The 20,627-nt window shown below is 41.1% G+C and overlaps 1 protein-coding gene across 1 annotated transcript in view; it reads right to left on the bottom strand.

The window, feature by feature from the left end:
• Window positions 1-11,420: 11,420 nt before the first annotated feature.
• LOC307260025 (nectin-2-like) overlaps window positions 11,421-20,627 on the bottom strand; it is an 88,591-nt gene continuing 79,384 nt past the window's right edge. The window contains exons 7-10 of the mRNA XM_080040140.1: window positions 19,249-19,375; window positions 19,025-19,082; window positions 18,689-18,775; window positions 11,421-13,026 (exon numbers count right to left, since the gene is read on the bottom strand). Of these exons, the coding sequence (XP_079896266.1) occupies window positions 12,814-13,026; window positions 18,689-18,775; window positions 19,025-19,082; window positions 19,249-19,375 (485 nt within the window). The 3' untranslated portion in view covers window positions 11,421-12,813. The remainder of the gene's footprint in view (window positions 13,027-18,688; window positions 18,776-19,024; window positions 19,083-19,248; window positions 19,376-20,627) is intronic.

Below are 20,627 nucleotides of genomic sequence, written 5' to 3'. Positions count from 1 at the left end.
ATGGAAAATATGAGGTTCCAGCCAGAAGACTTTGGCTTAGCTTAGCATAAAGACTGGAACAGCAGGAAAGAGATAGCCATTATATGATATGATATTTACAAAATGTCTGACTATTTCTTCAAAAATAATATTCAGACAGACAGAATGGAAGTGAGATAAACAAGTAAATATGCTTCAGAACAATTTTGTCATTCAGTATTCAGCAGCAGTTGATTATGACCTTGTTCATTTTGACAATAGCCTGAAGGTACATTCACATGCAGGGTGCCAAGTGAAGAGGCCTCCTCCGTATGTGGTGTGAGCAGCAGGCACAGTAGTGCTGTGGACCCGACAGCTGTGTTGCCATGTGTGTGGCCCCATTCTGTAGATGACAGAGTGAGAGTATGTTTATGTGTGTTTGCACGTGTGTGTGTGTGTGTGTGTGTGTGTGTGTGTGTGTGTGTGTGTGTGTGTGTGTGCCTCTGTGTATAAGCGTTACATAGTACTTATTAAAGACCCCAGTTTCAATATGTTGGTGCCTGTATGTCAGCATATTTGCATGTATGCTTTCTCTTGCTGTGGGACTACTGTGTGAGTGTGTGTGTGTATGCACGTGTGTGTGTGTGAACGTGTGTTTGAGAGAGAGAAAGGGTGTAGGTGGACTGGGGTGCCTGCTGCTGTGCCCAATGAGTCTGTGTGATGGAGTGCTTGTCTTGATGTTATGCTAGGGAGGCAACCTCAGCAATGTTTACATTATTGCTGCATCCACGCGCCTCAGACATGGGACCCCGCCCTAACCCACAGTCACTCTCTACCGGACCACTCACATTTATTTTTCTGCAGTCTGTGTTCGTCACGAACAGGGACTGCAGAAAACGAAATATGCATCCACTAAGCTTGCTAATTCTGGTAGTTCATTTGTCTTACAAGTGTGTTTGTGTGTGTGTGTGTGTGTGTGTGTGTGTGTGTGTGTGTGTGTGTGTGTGTGTGTATGTTATGTCCCCAGGCTTGTCCACTGCATGTGTATTTGTGCCATTATGCTGAGCTGGGCTCTGACAGAAAGAGGCTGCTGTGTGCTCATTACTGTAGACTCTAGACATTGTTCCCTTGGTGGGAGTGTGGAGTGTCTGTAAGTGACTGGATAATTGGCTCTCTACTGATCACTGCCTAAGTCCCTCTGTGTGAGCACTCTCATATACAGTTACCAGCTGTAGCCAAAATGTTAGCCATGTTCAATGTATGGCTGGTACAGTATACACAATGTCAACCCTTGCTGCAGCACTCGTCATCCGACGGCTAGCCTGATTCAGTTAGCTCCACGGCTAGCTACATGAGGTGTTTATTGAATAGTACAGGGAACACTGTGGCTGTCAGGGTCACCCCCATCAAGTGACACTGGAGACTGGAGCAGGTTGCCCTGGCAACTACCAGCCCTCCTGCCTACCATCCCCCTTGCACTTCACTCTTCATCACATTACTCATCTGTCACACAGCTGCACACACCCACACAAGATGTTCAGAGTACAGGGGCGTTTGTAAGATATAAGTAGGTAAGGTACTATATGTTGAGTGTAATGGGCATGTGCTTGAATTTAAATCCGCCATAACTCCATCTGCAAGGGAAAGGACAGTGAAGCAGTAAAGGTGATACTATATGCAATTTACCTTTAACATTATCTGCACATCCTTCTTGTATAATCTTAGAAACATTATCAAACTACATGCCATTTCATCTCTCCCAGATTCAGAGACGGTCGGCCATTCATCTCCTTGCGGCTGGAAAACTGCAATGTAGCCTACTAAACCTTTGGATGCCTGCCAGTTGCCTCCAGCCTAATGCTCGGATTGTAATGAAGGACCAGTTACATAACCAATTCCCTCCATTATCTATACTGGCTACATACCTCAGTTTCCCTCAGGACCTTATTATTCTCCTAACCAATCAATCTGCAGTGCAAACGCCTGTCTCCTAGAAATTGTGTTAATATACAACTGATTTGTATTGCCATATATGTGTTATTTCTAGGGAAGCGATGATGTTACAACCTCTTTATCAGATGTACTTGTAACACTTCACACCCCCTTGATTGGACTCTGTATTAGGGGATAGTGCATCCGAACCTTTTCTTATATCTATAAATGGCAGCAGTTATTTTTAAACCTCAAGGTTATTGTATTTATTTATTTATTTATGGTATATGTTCTTAATCATTTTTAAATTCAATATACATGCCATGCTTTTGTTATTTTTTAGTTTTAGTTTTATCATTATGGATTCACTTGCAGAAAGATCAAACATAGGCATAAACTGCTTCACAAGCTACAAGTGAAAATAGCTTGGAATAAGTTGCAACTTGCACTTTTGTCTTGTGTGTCACCCTATCTTGTGTCCTCTACTGACTTCCATTTGTTCCCTCCATCCTCACCCAACTCCCACACTTGGTTTCCTCTCCTCCCTCCCTTCTTCCTCCCTTGTGATTGGACTCAATGGTGGGGCTAATTTTAGCTGCAACACATCAGTTACACACAACTTGTATTGTCCTGGATATTTTCGTCTTAAATATGCATTCACAGCGAACACTTTTGAGTGGATGTGAACTGTGAGTATGTGTGTTGGTGTGCAGCATGTGTGAACAGTATAAACGTGACGAGGAGTGAGATGAAAGAAAGGGGGGATGGGAGGCAGATAGTCTACAGGGTCATTTGACTGGGGTGACCCTAATGGCTGATTGGCTATTTCCCTGTCCTCTGAGCCATCCCATGACGCTTAGAGAGGAAGGATAGATTCCAAGGTTATGCATGCTAACACATGGGGGGTAACATGCAGCTAGCAATACAACTGCACACACAAACACCCGCTCACACACACACAAAAGCACGGAGGAGTGAAGCAGAACCTTATCCTTGGCAAAGCCTGGGAGATTGTCACATTTACATTTAAACTGCTACAGACATGTTGTTGCAGTAAATCACAGGGCACCCACATCCTGAGAACATCAAGGTGAGAGACAGAGGACGATGTTGCTACTACAAACAGATGCTCCTGGAAAAGGAAGCCTGTTGATAAAGCCTGCTGTCCTTGTGTTTAACAGGAATAGTGCTGAAGTGTCATTATAAATAATGGATTCATCTATTATTAAAGATCAATTTATCAAGCTAACGTGTCATTTTGACGGATAAAGATTCTTAGGGATTCGCTTTCCTTTTGGACTCTCATGACCGTCCTGTTTACTTGAATATTACTACACCCTTTTCTGAAATGTTATGGGCTACAGAAAATAAAAAAAACATCCACAAATCTAATCTAAGTGATTTTGAAAGTAATCTGTGTCTATGACGAAATGCAGCTTGTTTACAGTAGTAGAAACACACTAGATCATGGTAATTGATTTTTCACTGTAGAACTCATTTTGACAAATTACCAAATTTTGGCAACGTTTATTAGTTAGTTAAACTCAAGGTTCACCTGCTAATTCCTGATAATTGTGCTGCAGACAGCTTTACAACTGAAATCAACTGAGAACACAAGCCAACTCCTTGATAAGTGACCAGACTCCATCCTCTGATGAAAACAATTCAAACACCTGGGCAAGACAAAATCTATTAAGAGGACCCGCCTTTAAGTCAGAAACATCAGACGATATGCCTGCATGTTTTACTATTTTTATTTGCCAATTTGTCCTTGTGCGTGTTGGCCATTTTGCAACGCTATGGGTTATAGAGTGCGGGTCATACAACACAGATGGCGCATGATAAATTAAATATGTACTACTACATAGGCTGCCATATGGTGCCAGAGCAGCTTCAGTGCTCTACATTCTCTTAGCCTGCAGATCTCTACTGGGGGGATAAACATCTTTCATACAAAAGATATTCCGTCATTTGCGGTTCTTATGATGGTGGCGGAGAGCCCTGTTTAAAGAACACTATATTGCAATATCTCCAACAGGTTTTCAATTGGGGTTGAGATCTGGTGACGGTGAAAGCCAAAGCATACACCACGATTTACATATTTTCTTACTCATGAAACAATTAATGGTCCCTCATTCTCTGTATGGAAGCATCTGCACTTAATACTGTATGTCTCTGCAATCATCATCCTTCAATTATTATTATTTTACCCAGAATACACTAAAAATAATCAAAAGAATCCAACTTAAAGGTCACATATTATGCTAAATGCACTTTTTAAATGTGTTCTAACATATCCATGGGTCCACGGTGTGCCTAGAGACTGCCAAAATATTTTTAAAAATAACAATCTCTCCTTTTCTCACTCTACCCCTTTCTGAAACCCCCACCCCTCCCCCCCAATATACTCCAGTCAGAATTCTCCTCGTTTCTGACCTCACAAACTGGAAAGCCAGAAGCTTCCACTGTGCAGCCAACACCCCTATTTCTTATTGGTCCACGGCCCCGACAGACAGAGGGCGAGGAGTATCTGGCTTCGCTTCCGGACAGGGGGCGGGGGGAGCTCAAAGATTGTATATTTACGAGGGGAGCTGCAGCTCTTTTTAAAAAATAGGCCATTGTGAGATTAGCTGAACATCAGCATAGTACAATAAATTATCTGAAAGTTTTTTTCAGCAAACAATTAAAGAAAAACGTATTAGGGACCACTAAGACCATATAATATGGTGTATAATAGTACCGAAAAGTGTATAATATGGGAGCTTTAAATCAGACCAAAATCAACTTACCACAGCTAATGGATAAATAAGGGATGTTTTGTTTCAAGTGAAATGCCAAAAAGGGAGCATTAGTTAAATCTGGAGTACTCAAAATAGAGTGCTAAGACATCTCAAGCAGCCTGGGTAACTCCCTGTCTGAGTGTGTGTTTGTGACGGAGTGAGTAAATACATGAGTAAAACCAGCCAGTCAAGGCGTTAAGCACCACCACAGTGCCAGATGTGCATTCCCTGGTGATGACACAAAGAGTCAACAACTGAGTGCTGCTTTCCTCTCTCAAACTCCCCTCTCCTTCACCCATTTGGAATGGGTGACGGAGAGGTGCAGTCATAGTCACAATTTGAAATTTAGATTTCTGGGCACATGTGCAACCTTTGCCATCTCATACACGAAAAACAAACACTCTGAAAAAGATACATTCAAATGGCTTCCAGGACAACACTCCAATAACAATGACTTGTTTGTTACAGACTGATGAATGGCCCGACTGATCATTCAGTCAGCGTAAACAAGCCTTGATTTAGTAGCACGACATGTTAGCATGGGCTATCTTACGAGGCATAATCTAACGAATCGTGACTTATTTGTGGGGTTAGAGCTACTCAAGTTAATGAACTGTGTTTGCTTGTGTGTGTGTGCATGCCCATTAGCCTGCCACGTTGTGTACAGATGTTCCTTTCAATTTTTTAAAGCCTGCAGCCACACCCACAATTCTCCATAAATCTCTGGGAAATGGCAGGCCAAGGTTTGACGGTATGAATGTATCAATGAAATCTCAAAGCAGAGTCGACAGATGTCACAAGGACACAGAGATGTCGGTCCAAATTATAGTCATGTGTGTTTCTCAGTTCTGTTGTCAAACATATTGAGTTTAACTCCTGAGCATTAGTCATCCGCTGTAGGTCAACAGTGTGTAATATGGCAGAACTTAATACTCATTGACCTCCGACACAGCCAACATCCTCAGGCTCAATAATGTGGCTTATACATCAGCATTAGTTTAACAGCTGCAGCAAGTAGTGTTGCATTGTGGATTATCTGGCTGAAGCAAGTGTTGCTAGACTCTAAACATGCACGGAGGATGTATAAAGGTGCAGTCAGGGATTCAGGAGAACGTTTGTTGTCCCAATCACTTTAGCCAAAATCAGTGAATATCTCCTCACCATCTGCTACCTGTCCGTACTGTGTGTGGGCTGAGAAAAAATCGGGTGTTAATACACAGCATTCTCTGTAAACTGGTTTGTAAACAGAATGTATAGACAAGAGTGGCCCATCATAGCTAGCAGGCTTGTTTATAGTTCATAGACCGTGTATTAAGTGACCCTGAATGTGCAAGAATTATGTGTGTAGCCCCTTCTTAGGCTGAGAAAATAACTTAAAACCGATGAAGCCATGGTTTACAACGTATAAGGATCTATAAAGGCCACCTTTTCTGTAAGTGGTGCCTAGAGATCGTTTGCAGTGAAAACTTTAAGTCTTGAGTTTAATTGTATAAGTCATTGCAATGGTGCTATGCTTAAAGGTGGAGTCAGCGATTCTGGAGAATGTATTCAGTGAATATTCCCTTAACGCTTCCTGTCTGTACTGCGTGTGCGATGAAAAAAAATCTGGTGTTAATCATTCATGGTTAGTACTTAGTGTGTTCGCAGTTTGTATTTGTAAAATAATTATTTAACATTTATGATGCCATTAGCTAATAGTTCATGCCATTTATTCATCTGGATAACATTTGCATTCTCACCTTGGGACTGATTGAGATTCCTCTGATTAATGCTCAATGTTTATGGCATTATTACTCAGGGTGTGCCAGTTTTTATCGAATCATACAAGGACCACCAAGTATGTGAAAATCTAAAGGGTAGTTTTATGACCAATATCTCATTCGAGTGATTTGACTGATCTTCTCTTCAGTTTTAACAAATTCCTATGTTGTCAGTGACTATACTGTACATCACGGTGAATAAAGGTGATAAAAAGCCTGTGCTGCCCTTTCTGTGTGTCTACGTCATCCTGTCCAGGTGGAGCACCTGCTAAACCATGTAACAAGGACGTCCACATCTGTGCCATGACACTGCCTGCATCTGCAGTGCAAGCCTTAAGGCTGTGATTGGAGGAGACAGAGGACACACCCCTTAGAGTGGCTGAGACTCAGCACAATGTGACTAGATTGAGAGCACGTTTATGTTGCTGGGCTTGAAAATGAACATTGTTTCTGTTAACACGCATTCAAAAAAATAAAAAATAAATAAAGAGAAAATTAAAAGAGAGAGGAATGCAAAGAGAAAAACACATAGAGGTGTAATGAGAAAGTGCTGCAGAAACAGGGCATAACAAATAAGCAGACGAGTGAGTAGGAATGTGTAATTTCAGAACCACCTGTCTATCTCCCTCCCTCTTTCACTCAAGCTAACCTCTCACACCCTTGCATTTCAACAGTCAACAGCCCCTTGCCGATCATTTCTGTGGAAGAAGCTATGATTGTGGTTACAATAATTTGTGGGTTAGCTTTTAACTGAGAGAGGTTGGAGCTCACCAAAAGGAAAACATTAAAAGGGCACGTCACGCTCCTTTTAGAAGATGTGGAGACAGGGAAAGGGAGTCACTCAGCAAGTACAGAAGACCGATGCTACCTGAGCGGTTCACATTAAATATTAATTAAACTGGCATCACGACTGCCACAGGGAAACACACACACACACACACACACACACACACACACAAACACACACACACACACGCACACACACACACACACACACACACACACACACACACACACACACACACACACACACACACACACACACACACACACACACACACACACACACACACACACACACACACACACACACACACACACACACACACACACACACACACACACACACACACACACACACACACACACACACGCTTGCTTGCACCCATGCAAACACACTTACTATTCTGTTACAATAGCCATTATGCACTTAATTTGTCGTACTTACTCAGCATTGACACCTGGATGAATCTTTGATATTTATCTTCGATATTTGTAATTTGTATAATCTCCACAGGAAGGAAAACTCAGCATTCAGAAATCAGGTTTGTATTTAAATAAAAAACATTCAAAAAATACAAATATTAAAAAATATACTATGTAACTTTTGAAAAATAACAATGACAAATTGAGCTGATCATACAACACACTTGAGCTCAATTCGATAATGTCTGGTGTTTTGGTGTTGTAGCCTGACTTGGTCTGGTATGATCAGTCAGTTATCCTGGTCAATGTTAGCTATTGTTAGTAAGACAGATTGATCTTTGTCACAGACATTACTTTATCAATGACTTTACAGAATGAGTTCACCCACTATGACACCTTTCTCTAGAATGTTTGATCTTTATTCTGTAATCGTGGCAACAGTGGCGTTGTTTTGAAAAATGTACAACGACCTGCTGTAGATTTTTACATGATGTAGCCTGATTTATTTGTTCAATATTTCAGTGGCATAGATGATTATACAAGATAAAATGTTGTGTGTAGACATTGCACTTATTCATGCAATAATTCTATAAGCATTATTCTTTCATGAGAGCAATCATCAGTCATTGAAATATATATTATATATATATATATATATAAATTATAGACTGTATTATCAAACAGTATATAAATTGTTAGATCACTATGTGGAGTTATGCAAGTGTAGTGCAAGCGCTAAGTGCTAAGGCAAGCGCCAGTCCTGCCTTAGGCATGTAGAGCGGTCTGTAATTGACACTATTAGTTGTTGTTGTATGTTTCAGTCATAGTGTCTTTGTTTTATCTAAAAGTCCAATTATACTGTTAAATACCATTGCAAAGATAAAACTTAACGAGTGCAATAATATAGTTACCATTGTGTCAAGTCTTCACATTTAGAAGGTCTTTATTTTTTCTGATACAAAGAATGTGTGGAACAAACAAAGGGGTCTAAAAATATAGTTCAGCCACACATCACTGCAACACTGAGTTCTTCCTTGTCTTATTGTTTTTTTCTCCCTCAGATTTAATCATTTCTGTGAAAATAACTGACTCCAATGACCCAGTGATGCAAGGTTTCAAAGTGAATAGAACAAGTAACACACAATTTTCAACCAATCTGAGCTGAGCCAGGCCTCTGCCAGCTGTCAGTTGGCCTTGTTTGCCCTCCACCTTCATCTCCTCTTTAATCCCCAAAGCTTCTCTCTCTCTCTCTACCCAGCCTGTGCCCCTTATCTATCCCACTTGCTCTATCAGTTTCTCTCTCTTTTCATTCCACTCCAGACTCGCATTCCTTCCCCATTGCGAGGGCGTCTCGACAGTGTCACTCACCATGGTGCCAGTGTCGGTGCCTCCCTCGTCCTCTTGCTCCCCACTCCCCCAGTGTGTCCTTCTGGCCTGGTGTTAATAGAATTAGGCCCAGTGGAGACATGAAGGCAGAAGGAATGATAAGGATAAATAAATAGAGCAAAGCGAGGGAATGGAAAGTAATTAAGCTGAGAACAGGTGAGGAGCGTTGGTGTTATTTTCCTGGAAAGCTATAGTGGAAAACAGTCTACATTTATGGATACAACCTACTTCAACAACTAGTCATGTGTTATTTCTCCTCCTCGGATTGGTCTTTGGAGGTTCAGATCTACATTTAAGGAGTGCTGCAGCTCTGAATAAAATTGTCTTTGTTATATATATATTGTCTATTATACAGTATATAGTTATAATATATCATTAACATTATCCAAAATATGTGAAATTGCTGCTTAATCATAACAGTTTGCTTTCTTGCTGGATTTCTTTCCATCTCTAAAAAAATATTCAAGGTCACTCAAGGTGTTCTCAGTTGTGTCTGTCTTAAACAGGCCTGTATTTATAAATGTGTGTGTGTGTGTGTGTGTGTGTGTGTCGTCTACTCACCAACCAAGCCAACAGCATACAGCCAAACATGCTCATCATTGTCATACACATGATGATCTTGGGGAGAGTTTGTCAGGATCAGGTCAGGATCCTGGTGACTCAAAGAGAGAACTTGGGATTTACATGGATGGATACATGTTTCTTTGTGTGTCTTTAACGTGTGTTGCCCAAACATTTGTTCTACTGACAGTTGAAGGTCACCTAGTAAATCCCTCCTCACCTATTTCGCGGAGAGTCAAATCAGTCGGTTCCTCTCCAACCCCCATCTTTTTCTGTCCACGCCGATTGTCTCAATCCTTCTCCTCTACACCTATTTTTAACCGGCTTAGCAGCATTGAAAGGCATGAGAGGTTTATTCTGTGCCTTCTCCCTCGCTCATTACCTGGGCTGCCAATTCTCAAAGTCTGTTAATCTCATAATGCTGGAACTGCACAGATCACTGCTAGTTTGCAGAAACCTACACAGTGAAGTGTGAGAGCAGTTTCAGTTTAAGACCTTGTTTTACTCGTTTACTAGTTATAGTCCACTCTATTTGATCAAAAAAATACTTTGAGCTAACTCTTTGAACATAGATGCTTCTCCTTTGTCTATTTTTACATCCAATTACTCCATTGAAAGTGTGTGCTTAACCCTCCTTCAAACAATCCTACACAGAGCCATGAGACAGTGTTACACTCATCATATTTATTGATCCAGACGTTCATATAGGCACCTTAATGTACACTGCAAAGTCAGCATAAGGTGGTACTGCGGGTCAGCTATTATTAGAAAGAATACATGAGTAGATAATCATGTTCACAGAGGCCATTTTTAACTTCAGGTGAAAGACAGAATGAAAGTCAGAGTCACCGTGTTGCTAAGAGCAGTGGGAGTTTATTCAGTGCTTCTGCAGTGAGCTGACCTTGGCGTTAAATCTTGAACGGCCTTCAGCTGCAAATTACACTGTCAGCGATAAATCCTGCACACACACATTCATTATTATTTTATTTTTTCAGAATCCCCAATGTACCTGTATGATCAGAATACCGTCAGAAAACAGACTGCAGAGTCATGGTGGGCTGCTTATCAGGCCTCACCCTTCATCTGCAGTACCAAAAGGCTTATTGTACCATAGGCTGGGTTCATACAGGACATTGCCGCACCAATTAATATGGATTAGCTGCAGGACACAAGTGGCTTTAACATGTGAGTCAGTGGTGCAGGAAGGTGATGCACATAAGCCTTATATTTCCGGATGTCTACGGCTGCACGTTTTGGGCTCCTTTTGGTGCAGTCACACAGTGCTGGAAGTGATTCATGCTGATCTAAAAATGGCGCTTCCTCACGTGCCAGAAGACTTTTCATGGACTGTGAGTACGGGATTGGAGGAAATGCAGCTTAAGATAGAAAGAGATGAGTCAGACGGAGGGGAAGAGAAGGAAGCAGAGAAGAAGTGCCCGTGAGGGAGAGCTAAAAAGCTCTTGCATATTCTGCCTTTAAAATCCAGAGCCATCCCATGGACATTTGGAGGTATTGCAACTGCAGTCGGATTTTTTTGGTGCTTCATGTGTTTACTGATAAATGTAACAAAGTGACAAAACTAACTCGTAGCTAATGCACCCCTGATACCCCAAAGTATTCATGTTTTTTTCAGTTTCAGATGTTAACATGTGCAAGGCAAGTACATTTGTTGTGTCCTCCACCATTCAATACATTGAGTCCACACTGCAACCGAGTGGTGAAATGTCCACACTGCGACTGTGTGGTGAAATGGTGGAATTACAACAGAGGTGAAAAACATCTGCAGGTGCAAAGGATAGAAGTATCAAATAAATCCAGTAAATGAATTATACCAGGATCAAAATTTACATTTTTATTGAATCAAAAACTCACAAAACGACTTTAAAAAAAACTGAATTTACCAGGAGCATAATAGATTAAAAACAACAATTTTGGTGCAAAAGATAATAGATCACTTTTCTCAAAAGGCTATTTGATCAAATAAACTAGTTGGCAACAACACGCATTGAGATACCTTTTGGGTTTATCATGGAGTAGTAAAAAATCTGACTGAAGTATCACTGACCTGTTCAACCGTTGACCCCGATGATGGACAGACATTTCAGTATACCAGCTGGCTCTGTTTCAACTCCTATCTGCATTCCACAAAGAACTATTTAATCCTTCACTAGAGTGATGAATCGCAACAGATTTCATTCACATAATCCAGATTTACCCTAATCCATCTGAACATGCTGGTAGAGATGGTGAATAATAATAATAATAATAATAATAATAATAATAATAATAATAATAATAATAATGATAATAAAAAGAAATAGGCACAAAAGTTTCAGTTTTCTAAAGTAACAGAAATCCCACAAAAGACATTTTGTGTCTACTCTTTGTTTGAACCTGTGAGGACGGTTTCACCATGTCTTGGATGGATGCAATTAAAAAAAAATATATAAAAAAATCAAAAGATACAGATAAATCAGGTTTGATCAGTAACTAGCTCTTACATTTCGGTCCCTTCCACCTGAGGTGAGCTAAGTGTCACTTAAATGTCACACAACGAAGGCAAAGGGTAGCTGCAGAAGACATAATAAAATCAACTCATTCAAATCAAACACAAACATTAAAACAAGCATAGCATTGCTACGCTAGTTAATTTCCCCTAACTCCGGTTTACAACCTTATGTCATGACAGTCTGTGAGTCTAGTCTCGGCGCTGCCTGATTAACTGCAGCTAAAAGCTTCTCCACAAGGAGCCGGTTTTACAATGACTTCATGCCACTTGGGTTTGGAAAGCAACAACAGAGGACATATGTGACTAGACAGCACATGTAACATGTCATACCCAACCATGTCAGGATTGTGTGTGCATCACATTCCATAATGCAAGGCAGTTGTGTTAAAAAAAGAAGAAAAAAAGTAAAATTCTCAAAAGAGAGACTCACACAACTGAACCTGATTGTTACAATGGACAGACTAATGGCAACCTGTTCAAAGATAAATATTCTCACGAGACACAAAAAGGACTGTCTTTACAGCACATAATTGTAAAATGTATCGCTTAAGATAAAATGTTCACATTCACAATTCATTGCACTCCTTAACCACAGAGCTCAAGTTATTTCTTTTTCTCATTTACAGTATTCCTGCAGAAATTCTCATTCATCCAACCATACACTCACTCCTATATATGCACACATATTTACACACACACACACACCCACACCCACGTCTTCTCACACAAACATGGCAGGCGACACAAAGCTATCCCCCCGTTCGACATTGGGGCCCTCATGGTAGTCCATGGGGTCGCTGTCAGTGCGCACGTAGGGAGGCGGGACCTCATTATTTCCGGGGTCATCCCAGCCAGAGGGGGCAGCAGAGTGATAATGCGCCGGCACCCTCTCGTCTTCAGCATAATCCTCCTCATCATGGTAGGCATCCAGGTCCTGCCGGCGACAACAGTACATTTATATTTGAATCAATCGATACTGGGTGTCTGCTTGATTTAGTAACAGAAAACTGAAGTCTTATCCCAATGGCTTCTCTCTCAGACAGGGTTTCTAATGGCAGTTTCTGAAAGGCTAAATTATGACAGTGGCTGTTTTAAATTGATTGATTCAAGTATTAACACCAAACTATTTTGTATGCTCCTGCTTGGCTTTCTGCTTCCTGCTTTCCTACTGTGCAGACGCTTTTCTGCTTGCTCTCTCCTCCTCTTGCACTTTTTGCTTAGATTCTTATTTTTCCTCGATAATAAATTTAGCAGCAGGTCCTGGATACATACAAATCAAAGGGACTGTAATTTATTTTTACTTTTATAGATACTACAGGCATTTTTGGACACTTTTACGACCTTCTCAATAGAACGTGAGGGGGGGCCTAACAACAGGACAAGCCTGTGGTGACTGGAAGCGAGGCGCTCAGCTAAAGCTAATTAGCAGCAAGATGCCTCCCTTATCTAACGAGGACTATCAAACACTCCTACAGAGGATTACAGCACTGGAAACAAAAATGAATCGAATAGAAATGAACATTGATGTGAATGGACTATGTGGGAACGACACCACTCTATCAGTGACTTTAAACAGTGGACAAGATCGAGCTAACGCACAGCTAACTAGCACCGACAAGGCTATGAAGAAACAAAAGGGCCGTGTCCAGGTTAGTGATAACCCTCCCTGGAATCGTCTTGGTGGAAGGCCAAAGAGATTGGAAAAGGGAGGACGGATAACCGGCAGGGCCGAGCACCATGAGATGACTGATCTGGATGGCTGGCCTGCGTTATCACTCAGGCACGGTGCCTCCTCAACCCCCGCGCCTCGGAGGCCGCAGCAATGGATTACTGCAAGGGAGAGAGGTAACAACAACAAACTTCCACAGCAAACAAGTGTGCAAGTGTCGAACCGGTTTACTCCACTGATGCAAGTCCCTGGATTTCCCTCTGATGACCAAGATAGCATAGCGCCTTCACACAACAAGGTAAGGCCCGAAAGCCAAGAGCCACAGAGAGAGCTAACAACCGGGCTAACCAAGCTAACGACCAGGCCTGAAACCCTGATAGTTGGAGACTTTTCTGTTAGAGATATGAAAAGCATGTTTAGTGTTGATACCAAAGTACTCTGCTTTCCAAATGATATGGTGTCGGACCTAGAAGAGAGAATCCTGGAAATTGCAGCTGCACACACAACTGTAAAGAACATCATTCTGCACATCGGATCAAATGATGTTGTAAAACAAGAGTCTGAAATGTTGAAACAGGACTTTAAGAATCTCCTGAACACGGTCAGCTCACTGAATGCTGAGGTGTTTATCAGTGGTCCTCTGCCACCAATCAGAAGAGGACCTGAGCGATTCACTAGACTGTTAGCACTGAACACATGGCTTTCAACTGTGTGCCCTGACCACTCAGTGCATTTTATTGACAATTTTAACATTTTCTGGAACCGCAAGCAGCTTTTTAAGACAGATGGACTTTGTCTAAATAAGGCTGGAGTCAAACTATTCACATCCAACGTGATGTACGTCCTACGTCACCAATCTGTTCGTGCCAAGGACAAGGCCCAGGAGAAGAAGATAACACAGCATAGCAGCAGCGCCGAAGGACAACTGCCGGCCCCAGATGACAGCTCAGACCAGGAGAGATATCAGGGCAGAGAGGAGGGGGCTCCACCCATCCCCGTCTCCCCTGGACCACGCAGGTCAACACCAAGCCGACCTCTCTCTCCTCGTTTCTCTCCTACAACCACCCTTTCTCCATCCTCTCCTGATCTGGGATTTAAGGAAATCATATGTACCCCCAGCAGTCAACGTCCCCCTCAACTCGCCAATCTAAGCCACAGCGCCCGGCTCTTCACCCCGCCACGCAAACCCCCTCTGATCCCACCGCGACGTCTTCATCATCAGGCTAGGGAGACTGATGATGTCAGCACTTGTTGATATGTGCCGGGCCGCGGCTACTTAGTTAACGCCTACGACTCACAGGATAAGCTGGGGCCCTGTTTCTCAAAGTGTATCTCAAGTAACAGGAAACTCTTAAATCCTGTAAATGTATCAAATCTGATAAGCATTCCTCTTCAGCCACAGTGTGCTGAAATAAATCGGGCTGACAATGCTTCGAACACACTAAATTTAGCTTTATTAAACATCAGATCCTTGGCAGGTAAAACATTTTTAATTAATGATCTTATTACTAGGCACAATCTTAATTTTATGTTTTTAACTGAAACTTGGTTAGACCAAGATAACAGCTCAGCTGTTCTTATAGAGTCCGCCCCCGCAAATTACAATTTTGTGAGTGAATCCAGAGTGCATAAAAAAGGAGGGGGGGTTGCTATTCTGTTTAAAGAATCTCTACAATGCAAAAAGATGTCTTATGGAAATTTTGATTCATTTGAGTATGTGGCTCTACAGTTAAATTCAGCCTCTAGAGCTATTTTCATCAATATCTACCGGCCACCACAATACAATGCAAGCTTTTTTGATGAACTTACTGAACTGCTGTCTGTAATCTGTACTGAGTTTGACTGTGTATTAATCGTCGGAGATTTCAATATTCATACTGACAAACCAGAGGACAGATGTGCGAAAGAACTGTGCTGTGTCCTTGACAACTTTGGACTAAATCAGCATGTTGACAAACCAACTCATAACAAAGGGCACACGCTGGACCTTATCATTTCCAGAGGAATGAACATTTCAGACATAACAGTGGCAGATATGGGTCCCCTCACGGACCATTCCTGTTTATTTTTTGAGAGTACAATGTCTGTTCACACAATTGATCAGTCAAAAGTAATCAAAAAGCGGTATATTACAGAAAATACCAGTGAAACATTCATTCAAGCATTTTCTTCGATACCACCCCTCCCCTGTAACTCAGTGAAGGAGCTCTTAGACAACTTTAACGGCAAACTTACAAGTGTTATAGATGCCATTGCGCCCACTAAGATGAAGGTTGTCTCTGGTAAGAAAAGATCTCCTTGGAGAAATGCCCCGCAGGTCAGAATAGAAAGAAGAGAGTGCCGTAAAGCAGAACGCAGGTGGCGAAAAACAAATCTCCAGGTTCATTATGACATCTTCAAAGAGAAACTGTGCACGTTTAACTCAGAACTGAGAAATGCAAGGCATTCTTTCTTTTCTGACATCATCACCAAAAACAACAACAATGCACGTGCCCTGTTTGCTACTGTCGACAGATTAACAAACCCTCCTGTGCCAGTAGCGTCTGAGCATCTTTCCACGAGGGCCTGCAATGAATTTGCCTCCTTCTTTACTGAGAAAATTCACAAAATTAGACAAGCTGTCACTGCATCAATACCAAGTTCAACATATGTGTTCCCTCTTAAAATCAATTCAAATGCAATGACAGAATTTTATCTTATAAACCACAAAAACCTGGAGGACATTATAAAACACCTGAACTCCTCATCCTGTTGCCTTGACATTCTGCCCACAGGCTTCTTTAAAACTGTTTTTAGCTGTATGGCCTCAGATGTTCTACAAATTGTCAATATGTCCCTTCAGACAGGTGTATTCCCACAGGCCCTGAAAACAGCAGTCATCAAGCCACTCTTAAAAAAGAACAATCTAGATACATCACTCATGAAAAATTATAGGCCCATATCTAACCTACCATTTTTAAGTAAAATCATTGAAAAAGCTGTTTATCAACAGCTAAATAACTACTTAGCAATGAATAACTGCTTTGATGTCTTCCAGTCAGGATTTCGACAACACCACAGTACTGAGACTGCTCTGGTTAAGGTCCTCAATGACATCCATTTAAACACAGACAGTGGCAAAAGTTCTGTCTTAGTTTTACTGGATCTCAGTGCCGCTTTTGACACAGTTGACCACAGCATATTACTAGATCGACTAGCAAACTGGGTTGGACTTTCGGGAACTGTACTAAGCTGGTTTGAATCCTACTTAAAGGATAGAGACTACTATGTGTCAATAGGCAATTTCACATCTGAGCGGACAAATATTACATGCGGGGTCCCCCAAGGTTCCATTCTTGGCCCTCTTCTATTTAACATCTACATGCTCCCACTAGCTCAGATTATGAATAAGAACAAATTATGCTACCATAATTATGCAGACGACACACAAATTTACATAACCATATCACCAGGAGACTACAGTCCAATACAGACACTGAGTAAGTGCATTGAACAAATCAATGATTGGATGTGTCAAAATTTCCTTCAATTAAACAACGATAAAACTGAAGTAATTGTCTTTGGTGACAAAGATGAACAATTAAAAGTCAGCGCACAGCTTACATCCATTATGTTAGAAACTACACCCCAAGCCAGAAATCTTGGTGTTGTTGTAGACTCTGACTTGAATTTCAAGAAACACATAAAATCAATCAATAAATCAGCCTACTACCACCTAAAAAACATATCAAGAATTAAAGGGCTTATGTCTCAGCAAGATTTAGAAAAACTTGTCCATGCATTTATCTTTAGTAGACTTGACTACTGTAACAGTGTCCTTGCTGGCCTTCCAAAAAAATCAATCAGACAGCTTCAGCTAATTCAGAACGCTGCTGCTCGAGTCCTCACTAGGACCAAAAAGGTGGATCACATTACCCCAGTTCTGAGGTCTTTACATTGGCTTCCAGTCACTCAAAGAATTGATTTCAAAATTCTGATGTTGGTTTATAAAGCACTAAATGGTTTAGGGCCAAAATACATTACTGATATGCTGATAAGTTATGAACCGTCCAGAGCCCTTAGGTCGTCTGGGACAGGTCTACTTACAGTCCCTAGAGTTAGGACTAAACGAGGAGAAGCAGCTTTTAGTTTTTATGCACCAACAATCTGGAACAAACTCCCAGAGAACTTGAGGTCTGCTGCAACTCTCAGTTCTTTTAAATCGAGTCTGAAGACTTTTTTGTTTCCTTTTTAACTTGCAATTTTCATTTTATTTGCTTCTTTTATTATGTTTTTAAATAATTTTATTTTTATTTGCTTCTTTTAATCTTGCCCCTGTAAAGCACTTTGAGTGGCCTTGTGTCTGAATTGTGCTATATAAATAAACTTGCCTTGCCTTGCCTTGCCTTGGCTTGATTAGTGCAATTTTGAAAAAGAGGCCAACATCTACTATGCATCACTTTCACTGAAATCCTGGTTTCAAAAAAATCTAATAAGCAAACCACTGTTATTGTGTCCTCGTCAAGCTTGTATGTGTATTTTTAACACTTCTGTGGTTGTGCAGTCATTTTTGTGAATTAATACATTTAGGTTATTTGAACAATCTTTCACTAACGTAACCCTCAATTTTCCACAAGCATTGTTATTTAAATACTGCATACTACTTGAGTGTGTCACAGTTCTGTATTAAATGATATTCTAATGTGCTTTCTCCCCATTTGGATTCCAATCTCAAACAGAGAAAAAGAAACAACCTCAGAAACCATCTTAATGATGGTAAGATATAGCAGAAAAGGTTCAGTATTTCATCATTTTGATAGAAAATCAAGTACACAGTGTACACCGTGCTATGTGTACATGCTAAAAGTTACAAAAAAACATGATGCATAATTATAAATATGTATTACAATATTGTATCTGTGTATTTTTAACCAACTTTTCTCCTTACCGTGACTGGCTCAGCAGCACTCTGGGTGTTGTAGTGTAGAGTCTGAAGAGGTCTGTCCTCGGCTCCTGAGGCAGGGATTGGGGCAGGCTACACACACACACACACACACACACACACACACACACACACACACACACACACACACACACACACACACACACACACACACACACACACACACACACACACACACACACACACACACACACACACACACACACACACACACACACACACACACGTCAGTATATCTTAAGTTATTTAAAGCGGTCCATTAGTCAGACAACCTGACTCAATTAACTGATTAATGATACTGTTGTTCCAATGTTGACTCACTCTGTTAGCAGAGCTGTTGGTCTTCTTCGGGGGAGGGGGCTTGTACTTGGGTGGACCCCTGAAACGCAAGCACACACACACAGCTGTATGGTGAGTCACAAACATATGACACATGTGGTGTTACAGTTCACCTAATGGACCACAGTTTCAAAGAACACCCAGACATGAAAAACATGAATTGTCAAACTGCAGTGAACTGTAGTCTTTCACTCTCAGTCACTTACTCTTTGTTCATACGGTGTTTGCGGTACATCGCTATGGCTGTTCCAATAATGGCCAAGAGTAGGATGACTCCAATGATGGCTCCTATGATGCTGCCTGTAGTAGGGCCCTTCTCTGGAAGACGAGTACCTGGAAAAATAAAAAGGAGGGAAGAGAGAAAATATCCTTAGACAAGCTCAGAAGTGGATGTCCACTCTCTCTTTAACTACTGCTAAAGTTGCATAACTCAATCTTACTTTTGAAATTATATTGAACACATTTGCGTTATGAACCTTAGAAATCAAAGCCATGTCTACTCGGAGCCTCTTGTAACTTGTTGTAAATGTCAATAAAATCGGAGCAGTTCCAACACATTACACCAGAGGTAAATCTGTACAGTATTTCAGAGTTAGAAGAGAGGATCGATATGGCTTTCATGTCCGTCCATTAAATATGAAGCTACAGCCAGCAGCAGATGTTTATGTGCGTGTTAAATGCTTGAGTATTTCTATGCTGGGATAAGAAACTTCCTGGAGTCTTCGCTTGTTGCCTGGGAACGGCTCAGTAGCAATAATCAGATATATGATGAGAGTGGTTTCGATCTTCTCAAATTATTCCTATAAAAGACGAGAAAGAAGAAGGCTGGGGGTGTGTCAGAAAGCTTTGGGAGAAGTGAGTAAAGTTTGAAGAATTTTTATCACGGCACATCTGTTCTCAAGGTCAATATACAGAATAACCCTCAGTGCAGTCAGAGAAGGTTATATACACTTTTTATTTGAGAAGCAGAGCTACTGTAAATTTTTTATTATCCTTCGTATTTTGTTGACCTTTTTGTATTTATCTCGTGACCACTGATTTGACAAATAGTTACGTCTTGTAGTGCAGGACTGAAGGCATGACTACTCTGAAGTGTGAGATCCAATAACTAGGGGTGGTCATACATTTATAAAAAAGAGATTAAAACGTACAGTGTGTGTAATATAGGAGTATTTGTGTGTGATACAGTGGTGAAGGTTCTACATTGCAGCACTTCGTCTAATCTATACACTTTTTACAGAATTTACAGAAGCTACGATGGCCTTCAAGGACAAGAAGCTAGTTAGATGGCTTCATCCACCACTGCCTCAAGTCTTTCCACAATATCAAGAGATGAAGTGAAAATGTATGTAGTTATTTATTCTATAGTGCTTATTCCTCGTTTTCCAAAAGGTAAATTTCCTGGGGACACCCACTATACAGTATATAAAAACGTGTATGGCCGTATGGTTTGTCCGCTCTGTTCTACTGTAGAAACATGGAGGTGTAATAAAGCAGCCTCCATAGAGAGCGCCCCACTCTTATGTAGATAGAAACGCTCATTCTAAGGTGACAAAAAAAAATAAGTAACTTTGATTTTCAAGCG

Source organism: Ammodytes marinus (genome assembly GCF_949987685.1).
Source record: "Ammodytes marinus genome assembly, chromosome: 13".
NCBI classification, from domain to species: Eukaryota; Metazoa; Chordata; class Actinopteri; order Uranoscopiformes; family Ammodytidae; genus Ammodytes; species Ammodytes marinus.
Note: the sequence above shows the minus strand (reverse complement) of the source record. Positions and strands in the feature narration are given on the sequence as shown.